This window comes from Caretta caretta, chromosome 8 (assembly GCF_965140235.1).
Source record: "Caretta caretta isolate rCarCar2 chromosome 8, rCarCar1.hap1, whole genome shotgun sequence".
In the NCBI taxonomy this organism is placed as follows: Eukaryota; Metazoa; Chordata; order Testudines; family Cheloniidae; genus Caretta; species Caretta caretta.
This window is the reverse complement of record NC_134213.1, coordinates 55662296-55681673: the sequence shown is the minus strand read 5'-3', so window position 1 is coordinate 55681673 and position 19378 is coordinate 55662296. Positions and strand designations below refer to the sequence as shown.

The following is a 19378-nucleotide window of genomic DNA, read 5'->3' as shown; positions in this document are numbered from 1 at the left end:
TAGGCAAATCATATGTCCAGAGATCTCAGGGAAATGGCCCGGTGTTCCCTGTGTTTTTTTCGGCAGCATGGAATCTGCATGCTACACTCCCAGCTCTTTGTTCATTCCCCTGTGGCCCTGACTTCACGTCTCTTTACACTCTGAAGCTGGGATCTTGGACTGTACATCATCCTGTTCTGCACTTGCTCATATCCAAAGCGGAGGACAGGCCTATAGTGATCAATGAATCAATCACAGATCTACTGAAACTGTCTGTCAGAAGAAAAATCCACTGTGTTTCTGTAGTTCCTTCATATTCACTTTCTTCCTACAAAATCTGAAGAGCTTTTTAAGCAGCAAGCATCGCTGTTTTCTTACCTTTGTCCTCAGCGATGACCTGAACAAGTTCGTAATCCTCGACTGGGTCAGCCTCCAGGTTGTGTTTTGACATAGCTCTCTGAATGACAGCCGGAGTCTTGTCTTGGCTAGTCAACTGGAAAAAAAATTTTGCAATGAGGGTTTTTTCTTCTTCACTTTACTTGTTATCTAAACATTGTAACTGATGTATAAAAGTCTGCTTTGAATTCATCACTTGGTCTGGGGGTGAGTTTCCCAAAGCACTAAGAAACTATTGCCTCTTAGGAATTAGATAGTAGCTATTAGTGGGCACAAAAATGTGCTACTTACGACTTTTATGCAGGAAGATAGATACTGCACCAACTGCGAGATCAGTAAATAACATAATCAGCTCCCTTGAGCAAATGTGTTGAGAGATGAGGTGTCATTTGTACTTGGCTTAAAATTTCTACATAAATAATTTCTCCATCTGTTGCTCATAGGCAGCAATTAATTTGGAATCTAATGGGGTAAATACTTGCTTCGAAACCTTGTGAAGAGTTTTGGCCTTGTATCTAGTCTGCAGTCTGCTGTGGAAGTGTCACTTGTTCTGAACTAACCTAGGGCTGCATCTCAAGCACACTGAAATCAGCAGAAAAATTCCCAGGCCCATAGTTCATAGCTCTTTGCAGCACCTGAGGGATCAATTCCTTTTAAAAAAAAAAAAAGTGTCCTGCAAGCTGCAAAATATTTATTTGATTCACTCATTCAAAACAAACAAACAAAAAACAAAACAAAACAAAACATGGAGTGTTTGTTCCATGGCTTGTGGGTGAGGCATAGGTGAGGTATGTAAAGAAGTCAACATAGGAAAATGGCCCAGCCCAGAGAAACATGATAGCATCGTCAATAGTGACATTTACATTGTTATACATGCTTTGTTGTATATGCTGCCACCAATCCTAGAGCCTCTAAGTCTTGTCAGTCCCTGATATAAGAGACCACCATGAAGACTGCTCTCTTCTATGGGTACGTCCTCACTGCCCATAGGATCGGGGGTAGTGATCGATCTATCGGGGATCGATTTACCATGTCTTGTCTAGAGGCGATAAATCGATCCCTGTACTCTGCCTGTACTCGGCAGGAGGAGTAAGCGGAATCGACGGGGGAGCCGCCGTGGTCGACTCGCCGCCGTGAGGACGGCCAGATAAGTCGAACTAAGATACTTCGACTTCAGCTATGCGAATTGCTTAGCTGAAGTTGTGTATCTCAGTTCAACAACTCCGCCCCGCTAGTGTAGCTCAGGCCTTAGTCTATAGCTGTGTGAGATCATTCAATCAGCTGGGATCCCCTGGACATAACAGAGTCCCAATCATGACCACTCTGCTGCAAGCTGGAATGAGGGAGTGATGAAGAAGCGACTTCAGCAGTCCTGTGCCATCAGAGCATTGCTTAGATCCATTAGCTTTGTTACCGCTTTGTGCCAGCAGCAGCTACAGGGCTGCGCATCTGGTTCATGGTCTATATCTTGACAGTTTCCCTTTAAAGGGAAATGTTTCACAGAGGATCATCTACACCTGGATGAGAGGGATTCCAAATGGAGCTATAGGATGGAAGCATTGCTGCACACTTGCTGGTAGTTTTCATTATAGAGGGAACACTGCTCAGTTCAAAAGCTTGTAAGACCTTCCATTGTACAGTCACTAGTTTTAGGGGGTATTGAGAAAAAAATTCCCTCCAGGCAGAAAGTTGGCACATGCAATCTCAGTCAAACCTGCCACATTCCTCATTTGAGTTTAGAACCTCAAGTATAAAAATTTGTTATTTGTATCTTCCATCCCCAAAACTAACAGCAGAAGTGGTTAACATTTTTCATTTGGAGAAAACTGGGATAAATTTGGACATTTTTCAAAATGAAATTGAGAAAAATATTCTGATATTCTCAGTATTTTTCCATTTTTTAAATTTTCATTCTCAATGTTCCTTTATTGTTTTTATTTATGATTTGAGGAGAAAGGGGGGTTCCATTTTCCATTTTGGTTTTCTACCTTCAGGACTTTCTTTCCATTGCCAGTTTTGACTTGTCCACTCAATCGGGTGGTGAGATTTTTTTCAATATCAAAAATATTTATTTTTTAAAATTTTAGTCTTTGATATTGAAAAAAATGTTTTTATTACAAATTTGTGAAAATCTCTGGGGAAATTTTTGATAAACTAAAAATAGATCAGTTTCCAAAACCCATACAACAAAACCCTGTTTGAAATTTTCATGAAACTTATTTTGATTTTTCAACTAATTCTAATAAATACAAATAAAACTTTGAATTTGGGACAAAGATTATGATTAAAATCCAAATCTCATAATGATGGATGCATTAGAGATAGATTAGATACGACAGAAGGATATTGTATCATACCACCACCTTACAATTATACACCCTTTGAGATCCCTATATAGTTAAGTACCAGGTATTATTAAATAACATCTTTCACTCAAAAGAACTGAAACTCAAGAGGGATGTGTGGGGGGAGGAATGGGTGTGTGGAGCAGTGGGGGTGTCCACTACTAAAATGCAGCTACCTCTAAAAGTGGAATGCAGTGCACGTTTACCAGTAGCATTACACAACAATTTGGGACAAGCAATGAACTGAAGCCAACCGAAACCCCAGGGGGATTTTAGAAGATGGAACATATTGTGAAGATTGGTGTGCACAAATCAAGGACATGATGTGGCCCTTAGCATTTAAAATCTTAGCTGCTTTGATTTGCACCAAGGCTGAGACCTTGCATATAATTGGTTACCCTGAACAAAAACATCTCAGTACTAATAAAAACATTTAACTCCTCCACATCACTGACCATGATACTCTTGTACATGTTGCCATTGTTGTCTTCTATGCTGATCCGGATGATGCACATGTCTTCGTTCTGCTGGTTGTAAACAGGAGGCAATACTGTTGAGGTAATGGATGTGACGGAGATGGAGCGCTTGTGGATCTTGGGATTGGAGGTTAAGGAAGGAGGGGGTGAGATAGTGTTGGTTAAAGATGACACCCCTGAGGAAGATGTGTCCATGGAATGGATGGAGGAACAAGAGGAGGAGGATTCAGAGAGCTAAGTAATGAAAAATAAATTAAGAAAAAAACGACATACAATTAGAAACATGACCATGGAATTTTCATTTCTGGGGTGGGGGAGGGGGGAGAGAGGCACAATCAGGAATTCAGTTACTGTAAAGTCCATGCCCGGTTTCTAAAGTTCTTAGTGGCATTCTCACCTCTGCAGGTAGTAATCTGACAATTTACTATTCACATTAAAAACTTTCCCACCCGCCAACCCTATCCTGTCTGGGTGCTGCTGGACTCCACTACAAAGAACACTTTCTGTTTTCTGCTGCTCTTTGGAGAACAGACCAGCAGGTGGGAGCAGATACAACAAACCAAAGAAAGTTGTGGGATGCCAGACTGCAGAAGGAAACTAGTTTAGGAAGAAGCTCCCGAAGAGCAGGGGTAGGTCAGCAGAAATCAAAGGGAAGTGGGCTCTTTTATTAGGTGAAACACAAACAGTCAAATATCCCCAAAACACCCTTTTCCTCACTGGCAACTCATCCTTTGATTTGAGGGTAGCAGCCTGGTGCACTTAACAATCTCTCTGATTAGCTGCTGTCACGTCTAATGAGCACAGCAGTGGGTGAGAACAGGACTAACTACACACACACACACACACACACACTATATTTACAAAGGTCAAGAGGATAATTGTTCTGGTATAGAACAGAGTTCCCATGACCATCGTGGGCCATAAGCAGCACAAGGCGGGCTAGGGGCACAGACACCAGGAGTGGAATGCACATGTGCAATCACTCAAAGAACTCTTACACTGAAATAAGAGAGTCCACACAAGGGCTTGCACCAGTTTGACTGAAGCCGTTTAATTAAACAGGTGCAAGTCTGTGTGTAGACAAGGCGTCACTGTTGGTTTTTCCCTTCTCCAATTCCCCTCTGATTGGCTTCTCATTTTGATATTTTCTTCTCTCCTCCTGCCATATTGGTGGAGTCTCCCCTGGGCCTGCAGCATGGGCAGTATCTACCTTATTATGAATCATTTACACACACCTTTTTGTGTCAGTGCAGCTACCCACTTCCACACATCCCCAGCTTCCCCTGCACAGTGCCTTAGGCTTTGTCTTCACTGCCAAAAACCGGTGTGGTTTTACAGAAGAAGAAGAACACATGCACATTAGCTATCCTGCTGTAAAATCCTAGTGGAGACAAGACATTGCAGTTTTACCGCATGGTGAACTAGGTGAGGTCAACCACAAGCAGGGGGATAGTGTTTACGTCACCTAGCCTCCCTCATGGTAAAAACCACAGAAACCTTCTCTCTACTAGGATTTTACAGCAGTGTAGTTAATGTGGGTGAGCAGTGTAAAAAAACCTGCCTTTTCTGAAGTGAGGACACAGCCATTTTCACCATGCTGACCACTGAAGGCAGCTGCTTCCAGAAGAGGCAACTCTGTAGCAGAATCAGGGGCTCAACAGAAAATCCAACCACCCTAAGGCTAAGTGCAGATGAGCTCATTCAATCTGAGATGTTCCAGGAGGAAATGCTTGTTGCTGGTTCCATTCGCCTCCACAGGGCTTTGCCTCCCTGTTTTTTTTTTAAAAAAGGAGAATGGAAATCTTCTAAGCCCTTCCTCTCACTGCCATTATCCCATTCACTGGGCCTCAGGAACACCGCAAGCAATCTGATATTTGCACACACACACTTCAGTCTGTTGGTCCCACTGCCAGGAAGCCAATAACCTCCCAGCATAAACATGCCATTACAGACAGCTCCGTCACTCCCACAACTGGTGTCTTGAGAGAGACAGATCTAGCAGTGTGTTGTTAAATGGCTACATGACTACCTAAAAACCCCTCCGGACCCCACAAGAAAAGCTGACCCCAGGAAATTAAAAATGGTTCCCCCTGTGTATATGCTACAGATCTGGCAACACCCAAAAGCTGCTCATAAAAGGAATTGTATAAAAAGCCTGACCTGGATCTTTTCTACTTTCATCACATCTATTTTTAAGGATACTCCCATTCCTTGAAAGTAGTGTCTTGGTCAGTTATAACAGTAGACATGAGTGTGCAATGCAACTGAAAATTCAGCTTTTGCTTATACTAGGAAGGGTCAACTATTCATCAGGGGTATTCATGCTGCAAGCCTTCTGAACTAAGTGTCTAGACTGTACCTTTTTCTGAGGCTCATCAGGAGTGTCTATGGGGGTGATACAGACTTCTTCACCCTCAGAGTGGTTCGACTCACACGATGATACACTGACAGAATCCATGCTTTCACCAGAGCTCCCACTTGGAGTAGATTTGGGCTGCTCTTTGGTTGGTGTGCTATTAGTGATCACATCTGCTCCCAGAAACAGTCTGGCAAGAACACAAAATATACCAAGTAAATAATACAACTACAGAATGTTGCTAGACTGAGCAAAGAGATGACGCTTGATTCATATGTCCACTGTGTTATTTTGTTTCTCAAGTGGTCTGGTGTCCTGGCTCCATCCACATTACATGTAAGATTTGCCATAAGAATTCCTTAAACAGCAACACATTAGTACCCCAATAATATATAATACACACACACACACACACACCACAGAGCCAGATTCAGGGGTAATGTACTACGTGGGGTAAGCTAGACTCCATTACACTTATTCAAATTCCCTTAGACTCACTGACCAATGAGTGATTAATTTGGTGTAACTTACACACCAATGAGCCGGAAAAAGGTAAATTAAAGTAAGGGGCGGCCTACTTCAGCTCACACATTTCTACACTCTCCTGTTAATTGCTTTTCTTGCTTCTTTTCTGACCTCTCTGACATGTAAATTACATCATCTTAGAATCTCTTGCACTCAGACTCGGGGAATAGAGGGGGGGCAAAATTCAGAAGAGAGATTAAGCGTTAAGATACGTCAGTGAGTGGGTGGAAGTCTAACCTAACAAAGGACTCAAACTAAGCCTACAAAGGCCAAATTCATTCCTTGTGCGACTTTAATGACTTCAACAGGGTTGCACCAGAGATTAATTTCTCCCTAAGACTCTAAATGGGTATAATTTATACATACAATTAGAAGGCCAGAAGAAGGTGTAAATTATGTGACTTTATATTCTTTGAGATTCACTTAAACTCACCTCTGAGTTTGGGTCTAAGTCAGTCTAAGGAGTCTAGAGGGAACCTAATTTGGTATAACAATATGTTGAAGAGGTGAGGCAAATTAAGTTGGTGCTGACAAGGCATCTCATCAGCGGACAGAACCCAGAACGGTGCCATGTAACATCTAGAGAAGAATTATGCCAAGCACTATTATAGTATTAATTTGCAAAATATATTCAGGTTGCAGGTACCACAAGTTTTAAAACAAAGATTACACAGCAAACACAAATACCTCAGCCTAACTATCCTATGCTAATTTACAATACAAGAGCTACACTGAAATATGGTGGGAAATAGAAGGATAAACCCAGACTCAACAGTGACACTTACCATACACAGTTTAGGCACAGTGCCAGGGAGAAAGAGTTAGAGAGACAACTCAATTCAGACACAGCAGCTACAGTCTCCAACTCTGCTATTCCCACACCTCTTCATAACCAACTCAAAGGGACAAAACCAAACACAAATACCTTCCTGTCCAAACAGCTACCCTGATCTTATGATGATCAGAATTGACATACTCAGCCAACAAGAGTCTATTGCTAAGGATCCTAGATTGCCACAGAGCTTGCATGGAATTTATGTTTGTCCACTGTTCTGAGGAACCCAGGGGAAAGACTAAGGCAGGAAATGAGGAGTTAATAGCCAGGTTTCAATCTTCATATTAATTCTGATGTTGGCTGTAAAATTCATCTTCTCCTCTTGTCCTGACCATGTCACCCCTCCACAAATATTTTCCTGTCTTCTCTCATATCACACTCACCTTTGAGACTCTACACATTTTTGCTGAGCCCCCTTGATTTCTGCCCCCATTCACTCCTGTTTTCCCTACATTCCTTCAGATCCTCTCTCTTTATTGTCTCCTTTCCCTAATCTTTGTCTCTTTAGTCAACTCTTGGCTTCATGCTCTTTCTCCCCTCCCCACAATCTTGTGCTTGAATTGCTAAGCAATGTTTCATATTCACCTGTCTGAACTAGACTGAACAGGTGACTGGGTAGATAGTACATACCTACCTTACAGGCTGATTTTAGGGCTGTCAGCTGTCCAATTGCACAAACCCAAACACCCTTCCCCGGCCCCCTGTCCCTTCCCGCGGCCTTGCCCCTGCCCCAGCACTTCTGAGGCCCCATTCCCGCTCACTCCATCCCCCCTCCCTCTGTCGCTCGCTCTCCCCCAACCTCAATCACTTTCACCAGGCTCTGGGCTGGGGCTGAGGGGTTTGGTGTGTGGGAAGGGGCTCTGGGCTGAGCCTGGGGCAGGGGTGCAGGAGGGGGTGTAGGCTCTGGGAGGGAGTTTGGGTGCAAAAGGGAGCTCAGGGGGTTGGGTGCAAAAGGGGCAGGGGTGTGGGCTCTGGAAGGGAGTTTGGGTATGGGAGGGGGCTCAGGGCTTGGACAGGGAGTTGAGGTGCAGGAGGGGGTGTGGGCTCTGGGAGAGGGAGTTTGGGTGTGGGAGGGGACTCAGGGCTGGGGGTTAGGGTGCAGGAGGGGTGAAGGCTCCAGGTGGCGCTTACCTTGGGCAGCTCCCGAAAGTGACCAGCATGTCCAGCTCCTAGGCTCAGGGGCAGCCAGGTGGCTCAGTGCACTGCCCCTGCCTGCAGGCACTGCTCCCGCAGCTCCCATTGGCCATGGTTCCTGGCCAATAGGAGCTGCAGCTCAGGGCAGGGTGTGAGGGCAGCACATGGAGACTTTATATATATTTATTTTAGGTGGCTCTAATTTGCATGTTACAATTCTGCAGGAAATTTTTGCACACACAATAAATTAAACCAACTGTGGGCCACAGTCTGATCTCATTTACTTCGCTTTTGCACAGGTGTAATTCCATTGTATTTGGTGATGTTATTCCTGAACAACATCAGCGTCATTGAGTTTATAAGTGGGCCCTAAATTTGTTACTTCTCCTATCTCCCAAAAAGGCTGGTAACCACTGAATGATTTGTTTCTAATCTTTTTCAGCTGTAGTCATTGTAAGTATTACCTGGAACAATAATTTAGTAAACAATTTCAGATGTAATTATGAACTTTTAGCTGACAATATCCCTTTAACGTGATCAGATTCCCTGCCAAGCTCCTCGTCTGGTGGAATACATTTTTCTTGTTTGATTTATTCAGGTCATTCCTCTACTAATTCAGCAGATGCCATGACCCCTTCTGGCATACTCACAAGCTGAGTCTCTTCACCATACTCTTCCGAGGTTTCGGTGACGTAGTGTTAGTGTCAGCAGCTGCTTCTATCTCACATGACAGGCCATAACTACACAACAGGGAAGATTTGTTTACTTGAGAGAGTTAAATATCATTTTATTATCATGCAATATGCCCGCAATATGCCTCAGACTAGCAATAATTTAAAAAGAGAGAGAGATTCAGTTACTCCAGCTTCAACAAGAGGTTACCGCAATACAGCACAGAGAAACAAACATCAGCCTGCACACATTTTACCTTGAGGAAAGGAGTATTTGCTTTTTTTTACAATAGTTTAAAAAGAACTTAAATGTGTTTTTCTGATCATATTAACTATTATCATAATAGCAATCTAAGAAAAGGGATTATACAGTGCAGGACAGGACTGAACACCGTCACTCTGTGTGAGTTGAAATTGGTGTCCTTTCGCGATGAATTTTATAGTACTGTGATTTATCGTAGGTTCACACCTCTAGGTAATACTGAGTGTATATGTAAGCACACACACAGACCGACAGACATATAGATCAGACACAACACACTGTAACATTTTAAAGTTGAAAACCAAATTACCAATCTCAAAACTAAATCCTGCAAAGTGTTAACCAAGTTTTCACCAGCTGTGTATTAAAAGGCACACATACATGCTGTATCCTTGATTTACAGTCTATTTAAATACTATGAGACTATCTAAGCCAGATATAGCTCATACACATAGATGGGAGGCTGGACATGAAAAACATGCTCCCTTCAGTGCATCGATAGTCTCACCTCTCCTCCTCTGTTAATAGCCGCTGTCTCCTGAACCATCGGATGAATTTTTGGTCTGGCGTCATGCAATAGCTATTACAGGAAGATTGCAAGAGCTTAATTTGGGCGATTACTTCAAACTCCTGAGGAAACAAATAATCAAATAGGAATTTTAATTAGAAACCAAAACAAAGCCAAATACAGACTCATTCACATACAAAGTAAGGATAAGTGGGCAGAACACATGCACCAATAATCACAGGACAAACTAAAGACTGCTTCATTCTTAACTGAATACCCAGGCAATTTTAGACACCACAAAGCAGTTTTTCAACAACAAAAATCTGGCTTTTGTTTTCCTGAACAGGTTTTGGTTTTTGCAGGTTTCAACAAAGCTCCACAGGTTAAAATATGGAAAAATAGGACAATCTTCCAACACCAGGAACTCTGCCTTTCAGTATAACTGATTTTGAGAGAGACAAACTCTAATGTGAGTTTAGCACTGGCATTAGATGCCAGAATGAGAGTGTTGCACACTGAAGTCATAGACTAGGGACATCATGGAAAACAGCAGTGAAAGCTTCCCTACTCTGTCCCACTCACATACCTCATCCCTGACCCAGATGGATCACCCTTAGAGGGAGTTCATTCTCTGTGCTTATTTGGACCTTACATTGCTGAGACTACAAACAAGGGTGTCCATAGTGATGACTGATGAAGCAGTCTGTCTTCCACTGCCTTGTACATTGTGCAGCCATTTATACTTGTGTAACATGAGTGTGTTATGCTACTTCTGGTGTGAATGAATGGAGAATTCGGATTTGGTATGGTTTTACACATGCTTTGCTGAGGTGTAAATTACAGCACAGGGTAGAAGGCAGGGCAGACTCAGCAACTAGGAACTGGACTGAGACTACCCATCAACCATCAGATGGCAATAACTTTCATTTGCTTCCAGTCTGGGCTGAACTGGGCTGGTGACATAGTCACAGGAGCTTTTGTGCCCCACTATCAATACCCTGAGCCACCCAGTCATAAATAAAAGGGAAGTTTAAAATGTGGTTTATGGAGCTGGGAATCAGTTAAGAGTAAGGAAATGGGCCCTATCACAGCAAAATCAAAGTCTGCACTGAGTCCCTGAAAAGATTTGCCTTTGGTTTGTCTTTATTCAGACAGATATGACCCAAGCATGTTGTCTTCTACACGGCTTTTCTTTACCTCTTTATCTGTGCAACCAATGCAGGGCAGACTGAAAGGGCAGGCTGAGAGCATTTATTTCTCCGCCCCATATCACCCTTTCATTCTCCCCTGCATCCTTTCTTTGGATCCAATGAAGCAGATTAATGCAGCAAACTAAGGAAGTTTACGAGACTCATGCTACACTTTCTAAAAAGCAAGCTTCACTTACTAGCAGGTCTGTTCTGCTGTTGATAAATTGGATTTAGGAGATAACAGACTTCTTCCACTGATGCTCATGGGCAGTGAACATACAGTCCCCATGCATAAATGTTCTGTATACTGCCTAGTGCTTAGGACTTCCTTTCCCCTGTAGCACCCATCTAATTAATGGCAGTCCTTCCTTCATGCCCCACCTTCAGGCTTGCGTGGACTCACACATATAGCGCTTTACTGTTCTATCCTTATTTGCAGGTAACTCCCATTGAAGTCAATGGTCTTTGGGAATGCACCAAGGGAAAAGAGTAAGTCCCTAAAGCAGAGATAGGCAACCTTTGGCACACGGCCCATCAGGGAAATCTGCTGGGGGGCCGGGACAGTTTGTTTACCTGCAACGTCCGCAGGTTTGGCCAATCACAGCTCCCACTGGCCGCGGTTTGCCATTCCAGGCCAATGGTTGCTGCGGGAAGCAGCGTGGGCTGAGGGATTTCCCTGATGGGCAGTGTGCCAAAGGTTGCCGATCCCTGTCTTAAAGTAAAGTACAAGCAGGATTCTGTACAACAGGGTGGCAGCAAAATGCTAGTCATGGAAGAAGTTCAGACTTACCCGTCTCCTCTTCTCAAAGTTTATCAGCCCACCCTGTATGAAGCAAAGAAAACAGGGATCACTGAAGAATCCAAAGTGAATATATTCAACAGCAGTGTAAAAAGTCAAAGATTGGAAGAAATACGGAATTCAATCATATGGTCTCTTTGAGCAAGGACCTTCTAAAGACCTGAGTTTTCTGATTGCATGCTAGTCCCGACTGGAGATCTGTCTCTGGACTGAATGGCAGTTTGATTAAGAAGGAAATTCCAATTTTGGAACAGGTATAGCATGTTTCAGGTCTGGCAGATGTGTGCTGACAGAACTGTGTGTGTGAGAAATCTGCTTAAATTCTGCCAGCACTGTAAGTGGCTCAAGCCAGTGCTCCCAAACCTTGAGTTTGTAAGAGCCAAGTGAACACACATAGATACGTGTACACACACAACTGGCAAACAAACCCAGTACAGAATTAAGTTTTGTGTGTATTCTGAGTCATAGCTGCTTCCTTTAGATCATCCTTGCAAAACTATCAAGAAAATTTACCAGCCCAGCCAAAAACATTCTAACTCATCCTCACTACAAACACCAAAATATTCAAACTTGAATACCTAAAGTGTAGCTCCTAATTCCATATTTAAGCACCCAAAAAAGTGTGCTGATTTTCAAAGGTGTTCAGTATTTGCAGCTCCCAATGACTTCCCTGGGATTTGAGGGGTTTAAAACTTCTGAAAATCAGACCATTTTTATACAGGTGCCTAAATAAGGATTTAGAAGCCTAACTTCAAACAGCCAAGTTTCAAAATGCTGGCCCTAGAGTGCAAGATATTCTCCTGCAAATCACCCCCCACATTCTCTCTCATTGCTCTTTGGTCACACTCACCTGGCCACACATGTCCCATTCACTCATAATTCATCTGTGATTTGTCCAGTTCTCTCATTCGCCGCCAGATCCATCCATTCTATTCACCTTTGAAATGCTATGGAACCTTTGCCCCCTGGTCAGAATCTCTTGGTCCTGTCCTTCCCTGCCTACACTAAGGTTGGCCAGCTGAAGAGGAGGGAGAATCCTTCCCCACGAAGAACTTCAGTGCTCAAATGATTACAAAATGAGCTAAGACCATGTTGAAGAACTTAACTTCTCAAGCTGAAGAGCTGAACTTAAGACAAAATTGTGGTATTGAGTTTCCCAACACAGAAGGTGGAAGTTTATTTTTTTAAAAAAGTTTTAATTAAAATAAAATAATAAAAACTTTTATACTCTCATTAGGGTTTTTTCAAGCAAAATATAAATTTTGAGCATAAAGTACCACACTTAAGAATGCCCTAGTAAATAAGCTCCATTATTAAATTTAGTAGAGATCTTTTTTTCCTAATAAAAATATTGCTCATCCTCCCCATCTATAACTTTTGACATTGCACACTCCTCTATAAGTCTGTGAATGTTTCATACGAGAATGTGACAAAAGCGGAACATACAGAACCATCAAGATTTGTCCTTAGTGGTGGCTAGTAAATTTGCTGGCCCAATTATCACAACTGCAGGGAGAGGGGTTAGAATTCAAGAAGCTGCACAAACCTACCTCTATATAGTCCTGCAGCGCTGTGTCAAGCATGGTCAGGTCTGTAAGAAAGGTGCCAAGGTAGGGGACTGTACCCTGCATGACTCCCTGCATACAATCAGAACAGTGTCTGGTTAATTGTCAGAGAGAGGCTATGAATTCAAGCCGCTACATTATGATATAAAATATTATACAGAGAGTAGTCAGCTGAAAGCCTGCAGTAAAATTCTGGGTCTGATTCTGTTCCATTTAAATCAATAGGAATTTTGCCGTTGACTTCAATGGGAGTGGGATGGGGCCATTGTTATTCAAATGAACAACTGGATTTTGAAGAGTGGATATATTCAGGGCCTCTGCAACACTAGTTCCTGCACACAGAATTCCTACTGCTGTCCTACAGGTGGAATGAGTGTAAAATATGCTAAAAGGAGCACAAAAGCCAGCATCCCACAGCTCCCTTCAGACTGTGCAGATGGCTCCTAACACCTTGTGTAAACAGCCTTTTTCTATGGCTCATCTCTGTGGGTCTTTGCTTTTTAATGAAGTTATAAAATTGTGTGATTACATTCACATTCCTTCCAAGCTGGGTACGTCCTCCTTGGGATAATCACTGTGTTCTAATTAACTCAGGACTCAACTTTCAATCTTCTGAAGTCTTCTACCTTATTTGGAGTCAGGGTTGATTCTACATCAGTGAGAAAAAAATTCTCACTGCTACTAAAACCAGCAAAAAGATTCATATATCTGCCAGTCAACAAAAATGAAAGCCAGCTTTTGCTTCCATTTCCTCCAGTTTCCAGATCTCTCCTCCTAGTCAGTTTGTCTGAGAAAGCTGTTTGTTTCAGCAAACATTCCAGTTTCATCAGGGTAAAAAGCAGTTTTCACTGGCAAAAATGGAAACAGGCACGTCTTATGGAATCATCTCCTATAAAAATCCGTCCAAATTCCATAAAAATTAAGCGGATCTCTCAAAAATCCTGGGAGTGCCTGTGTGTTTCATGAACTCGCTGAAGTGAATGACAATTTCCCCTTGACCAGAACTAATTTTCCCGTAATATCATAAAATGTTTGGTTTTTTGCAGTAAACATTTTACCAAGTAAAAATTGGTTATTTTCACACAGCTTTGTTTAAAGGGTAATAGCGATTGCTACTGGAGTCTGAATAAGAGCTCCCATGCTTCCTTAGGAAAGACAACCAGCCAGTCAGAGGCTATGGATATCTGCCTACAGCCATCAATCATTTATTGCTGTCTCATGCGGCAGTTTGAATAAATTTCGGAAAGTCTTGAAATTAAGGCCCAAGTCCTCAGTCCTATATCCAATCCTGAGAAGCTGGCCTGGGCACTGGGTAGATGGAGGTGGAAGTGAAGGAAGTAGCTCTAGGCACCCTTGTTTACTCCTGCTGTGGACAGACAAGTGGCGATTGGTGCAACAGCAAACACTCTGACACCACCACTTCTCCTCCAACTCCTCCAGTCTTTTACAGCCATCAGCACGTCCTTATTTCAGGCATTTGATAGATACTTATGTTTTGTAAATACACTTCCTGTGGCATTTTAGTAAATTTATGGGAGTTTTTGGAGCACAGGACAGCTGGGATTCTCAAATTATCTGGTTTCAGAGTAACAGCCGTGTTAGTCTGTATTCGCAAAAAGAAAAGGAGTACTTGTGGCACCTTAGAGACTAATAAATAAATTGGTTAGTCTCTAAGGTGCCACAAGTACTCCTTTTCTTTTTTCAAATTATCTGCTCAGTGACAGGCTGGGTGACCAGATGTCCCGATTTTATAGGGACAGTCCCAATATTTGGGGCTTAGTCTCATATAGGTGCCTATTACCCCCCCCCCCATCTCCTGTCCCGATTTTTCACATTTGCTCTCTGGTCATCCTTGTGACAGCTTAGAGAGACAAGGTGGGGGAAGTGATCTCTTTTATTGGACCACATTCTGCTGGTGAGAGACACACACTTTTGAGCTTACACAGAGCTCTATTTCAGGGCTGGGAAACTGGAAGAAGAGTTCTGCATAAGCTCCAAAACTTGTCTCTCTCCCTAACTGAAGTTGGTCCTATAAAACATATTACCTCACCCACCTTGTCTCCCTAATATCCTGTGACCTGACATGGCTACACCACCACTGCATACAATGATGCTGTTACAGCTTGGCAGTTCAGCACCCACCATATAATATCTGTACAGTACATAAAGATGTATTACAAACTCCTGTTCATGTTCTGGTTTATACTGTAATGTCTGTTTATAGAAATATATGCAGAAAGACTATTTTAGGTCATGTGTAAAAAGGAACAGAGTTAAGGCTGAGTGTTCAATCTTCACTGTTAAGTTCCTTGACACAGTGTACTTGATTGCTCACCCTCACTGTTGTATTGACTCTAGGGTTTTTGCATGGTATAATGCATGTTTTGCAATTTTTAAGTGTATAATGTGCTATGTGCTCTTTTTCTTAAAATGCATTTCTGGATTTTGCTTCTATGTATAATTCACTACAGATAGGATTATCCCAAGTATAAATTCAGAGAAAAGAGAGAATAGCATGCTGCACACACCATATCTTTCTGGAGCTGAAGCCGCCTCTGGGTCCTTTTCTGGTTCTCTTTCACACTACTGTCCAGATTTGCAAACTTGGATGTTCCTTCCTATGGAGTGAATGAAAGGGCAATTAACGGGGGACATTATTGGTAGCATTGAAATACATGAAATTTCACACAACTGAGCCCAATCCACACTGCCCTGAGGTTCAGAAATGCGAGCTTAACTTTTTTGCTTGTTTAAAAACAAAAAAACAAAAAAAACCAAACATTTATGCTTCTGCACTTCTGGGGTTTGTTGGAAACAATTGTACCAAATTCCCACAAGGAAGTTTGTCTGCAAAACAGTCCTGGCCCAGGCGAAGCTTAGAAGAACCACAAATCAACTGACACTTTCAAATTCAAGAAGCTTGAATATGCATCATATATTTCATCCGAACCCAGCTTCTGGGTTTTTGTCCTTAGACCTCTAACTTATTTCACAATCAGCAGTTTTACAAATAAACATCTCCCCCTCTGTTATGTAACACAATGGTGTTTTTCTTTTTTTATACAGTGACTCTATGATATGATGACTAACCTTTACGGTTTTCTGAGTAATAAGGAGACATTCATGAAATAAAAGTGTTTGTTTTAGATTTGCACAATTCGAGGCTGAGGGATTTAGGTTTTCCAATAACTGTATGAACGGGAGCCACATTTCATAACAGTTCTGTAGCCTTTGCCTTATGGCATTAATTTATTTCTGAGATTATGACCCCCTTTTTCTAGTGAATCCCAAAACAACAATAAATAATAATTTGCATTTGTAAAGCTCCTTTTGCAGGATCTCAAGGTACTTTATAAATGTTAATTAATCAAGACTCCCAACATTCCTATCAGATAGATGAGTAATACAACACCTATTTTATAGCTGGGGAAAACAAGGAGTTTTAGTGACTTGCCCAGGCCATATAACAGTAAGTTGCAGAGCCAGAAATGACAGGTTTCAGAGTAACAGCCGTGTATTTGCAAAAACAACCTGTATTTGCAAAAAGAAAAGGAGTACTTGTGGCACCTTAGAGACTAACCAATTTATTTGAGCATAAGCTTTCGTGAGCTACAGCTGTAGCTCACGAAAGCTTATGCTCAAATAAATTGGTTAGTCTCTAAGGTGCCACAAGTCCTCCTTTTCTTTTGGAGACAGAAATGGAACTTAGTAGCCTGGACTCCCATAAGAATGGCCATACTGGGTCAGACCAAAGGTCCATCTAGCCCAGAATCCTGACTTCCGACAGTGGCCAATGCCAGGTGCCCCAGGGGGAATGAACAGAACAGGTAATCATCAAGTGATCCATCCCCTGTAGTCCACTCCCAGCTTCTGGCAAACAAACAGAGGCTAGAGACACCATTCCTGCCACCCTGGCTAATAGCCATTGATGGACCTATCCTCCATGAATTTATTTAGTTCTTTTTTGAACCCTGTTATATTCTTGGCCTTCACAACATCCTCTGGCAAAGAGTTCCACAGGTCCTCCATTTTGTGTGAAGAAATACTTCCTTTTGTTTGTTTTAAACCTGCTGCCTATTAATTTCATTTTGGTAACCTCTAGTACTTGTGTTATGAGAAGGCGTAAATAACATTTCCTTATTTACTTTGTCCATACCAGTCATGATTTTATAGACCTCTATCATATCCCCCTTAGTCGCCTCTTTTCCAAACCAAAAAGTCCCAATCTTATTAATCCCTTCTCATATGGAAGGTGTTCCATACCCCTAATCATTTGTGTTGCACTTTTCTGAAGCTTTTCCAATTCCAATATATCTTTTTTGAGATGGTGCGACCACATCTGCACACAGTATTCAAGATATGGGCATACCATGGATTTATATAGAGGCAACATGATATTTTCTGTCTTTATTATCTATCCCTTTCTTAATGATCCCCAATATTCTGTCAGCTTTATTGACTGCCACTGCACATTCAGTGGATGTTTTCAGATCTCTCTCTCCTTGGTGGTAACAGCGAATTTAGACCCCATCATTTTATATGTATAGTTGGGATTATGCTTTCCAATGTGCATTACTTTGCATTTATCAACATTGAATTTCATTTGCCATTTTGTTACCCAGTCACCCAGTTTTGTGAGATCCCTTTGTAGCTCGTCAGTCTGTTTTGGACTAACTATCTTTAGCAGTTTTGTATCATCTGCAAATTTTATCACCTCACTGTTTACCCCTTTTACTAGATCATTTATCAGTATAGGAGTGGTCCCAGTACAGACCCCTGGGGGACACCACTATTTACCTCTCTCCATCCTGAAAATGGACCATTTATTCCTATCCTTTGTTTCCTATCTTCTAACCAGTTACCGATCCATGAGAGGACCTTCCCTCTTAGCCTATGACAGCTTACTTTGCTTAAGAGCCTTGGGTGAGGGACCTTGTCAAAGGCTTTCTGAAAATCTAAGTACACTATATCCACTGAATCCCCCTTGTCCACATGCTTGTCGACCCCCTCAACGAATTCTAGTAGATTGGTGAGGCATGATTTCCCTTTACAAAAGCCATGTTGATTCTTCCCCAACAAATTATGTTCATCTATGTGTCTGATAATTCTATATTTTCAATCAATTTGCCTGGTACTGAAGTCAGGCTTATTGGCCTGTAATTGCCAGGATCACCTCTGGAGCCCTTTTAAAAATTGGTATCACATTGGTTATTCTCTCATCATTTGGTACAGAAGCTGATTTAAATAAGCTACAAACCACAGAAGAAATACTCATGCACATGGTGCAGCAGGATTGTAGTGCTCTAGATTTTAGAGATGGAAAGACCTCTTGGTTCACCCACCAAGCCACTTCTGGCTTATTCCATACAGTACTGTGACAGAGCGTTGGGCAACAGTAGCTGTACCAGCATTCTGAGCACTGACCAACAATTATGTCAATTATGTCTAACTGGTGAGTCTTGCCCACATACTCAGGATCTAGCTGATCGTCATATTTGGGGTTGGGAAGGAATTTTCTTCCAGGGCAGATTGGCAGAGTCCCTGGGGTTTTTTCGCCTTCCTCTGCAGCGTGGGGCACGGGTCACTTGCTGGAGGATTCTCTGCCCCTTCAAGTCTTTAAACCATGATTTGAGGACTTCAATAGCTCAGACAGAGGTTAGGGGTTTGTTACAGGAGGGGGTGGGTGAGACTCTGTGGCCTGCGTTGTGCAGGAGGTCAGGCTAGACGATCATAATGGTCCCTTCGGACCTTAAAGTCTATGATTCTATGATCACCCCCAGAATAAACCTGAGGGGTAATGCTGTGCCTAACTGATAGGCTGGGATGGGCTGAGGAGAGCCCAAAAGGCTAATGAGTTCATTAGATTAGAAAATAGAAAAGGCACAGGAAGGAGATGCTGAGGGGAGCAGAGAGAGACTGGCAGGCTTTTGCAAGTCAGAGCCAGGAGAGATCTCGCGGGGGAAAATCCTTTCTGTCTCCACACTTCTTGGCTGAGTGAACCAAGAACAGTATGCTTGTAAACACAATGCTGCACAAGTGATGGGGAGAACACTAATAAATTGTTCAAGGTGTTTGAACAGAAGAAGGTCTCCCAGCAGTTTGTATCTAGAAAAGAGACAGGAGAGAGATGCTGCCCTGTCAAAAGTACATTCAGCTGTTTTGATCCACTCCAGCTTTAGATGTCTCAAGCGATGAGTCTGCTACAACTTCCTTGGGGAGACTATTCAAGGATGTGGCAGTCCTCACAATTAGGAAAGAGAGAGTTCCAGGCTTCATCTGAAGCAAGTCTTGGGGTTGTCACGAGTGGAACGAAGTTAATAGAACAGATGCGCGAGAT

The 19378-nt window shown here is 42.4% G+C and overlaps 1 protein-coding gene across 5 annotated transcripts in view; it reads right to left on the bottom strand.

Moving 5' to 3' along the window:
* Nucleotides 1–19378, bottom strand: part of RGL1 (ral guanine nucleotide dissociation stimulator like 1) — a 157270-nt gene that overhangs the window by 9189 nt on the left and 128703 nt on the right. For all 5 annotated transcript variants that reach the window (XM_048860422.2, XM_048860425.2, XM_048860426.2 and 2 more), the window contains 8 exons: nt 15570–15659; nt 13027–13113; nt 11468–11500; nt 9488–9609; nt 8697–8786; nt 5556–5742; nt 3176–3430; nt 358–472 (listed from right to left, as the gene is read on the bottom strand). In XM_048860422.2, coding sequence (XP_048716379.1) covers nt 358–472; nt 3176–3430; nt 5556–5742; nt 8697–8786; nt 9488–9609; nt 11468–11500; nt 13027–13113; nt 15570–15659 — 979 coding nt within the window. The remainder of the gene's footprint in view (nt 1–357; nt 473–3175; nt 3431–5555; nt 5743–8696; nt 8787–9487; nt 9610–11467; nt 11501–13026; nt 13114–15569; nt 15660–19378) is intronic.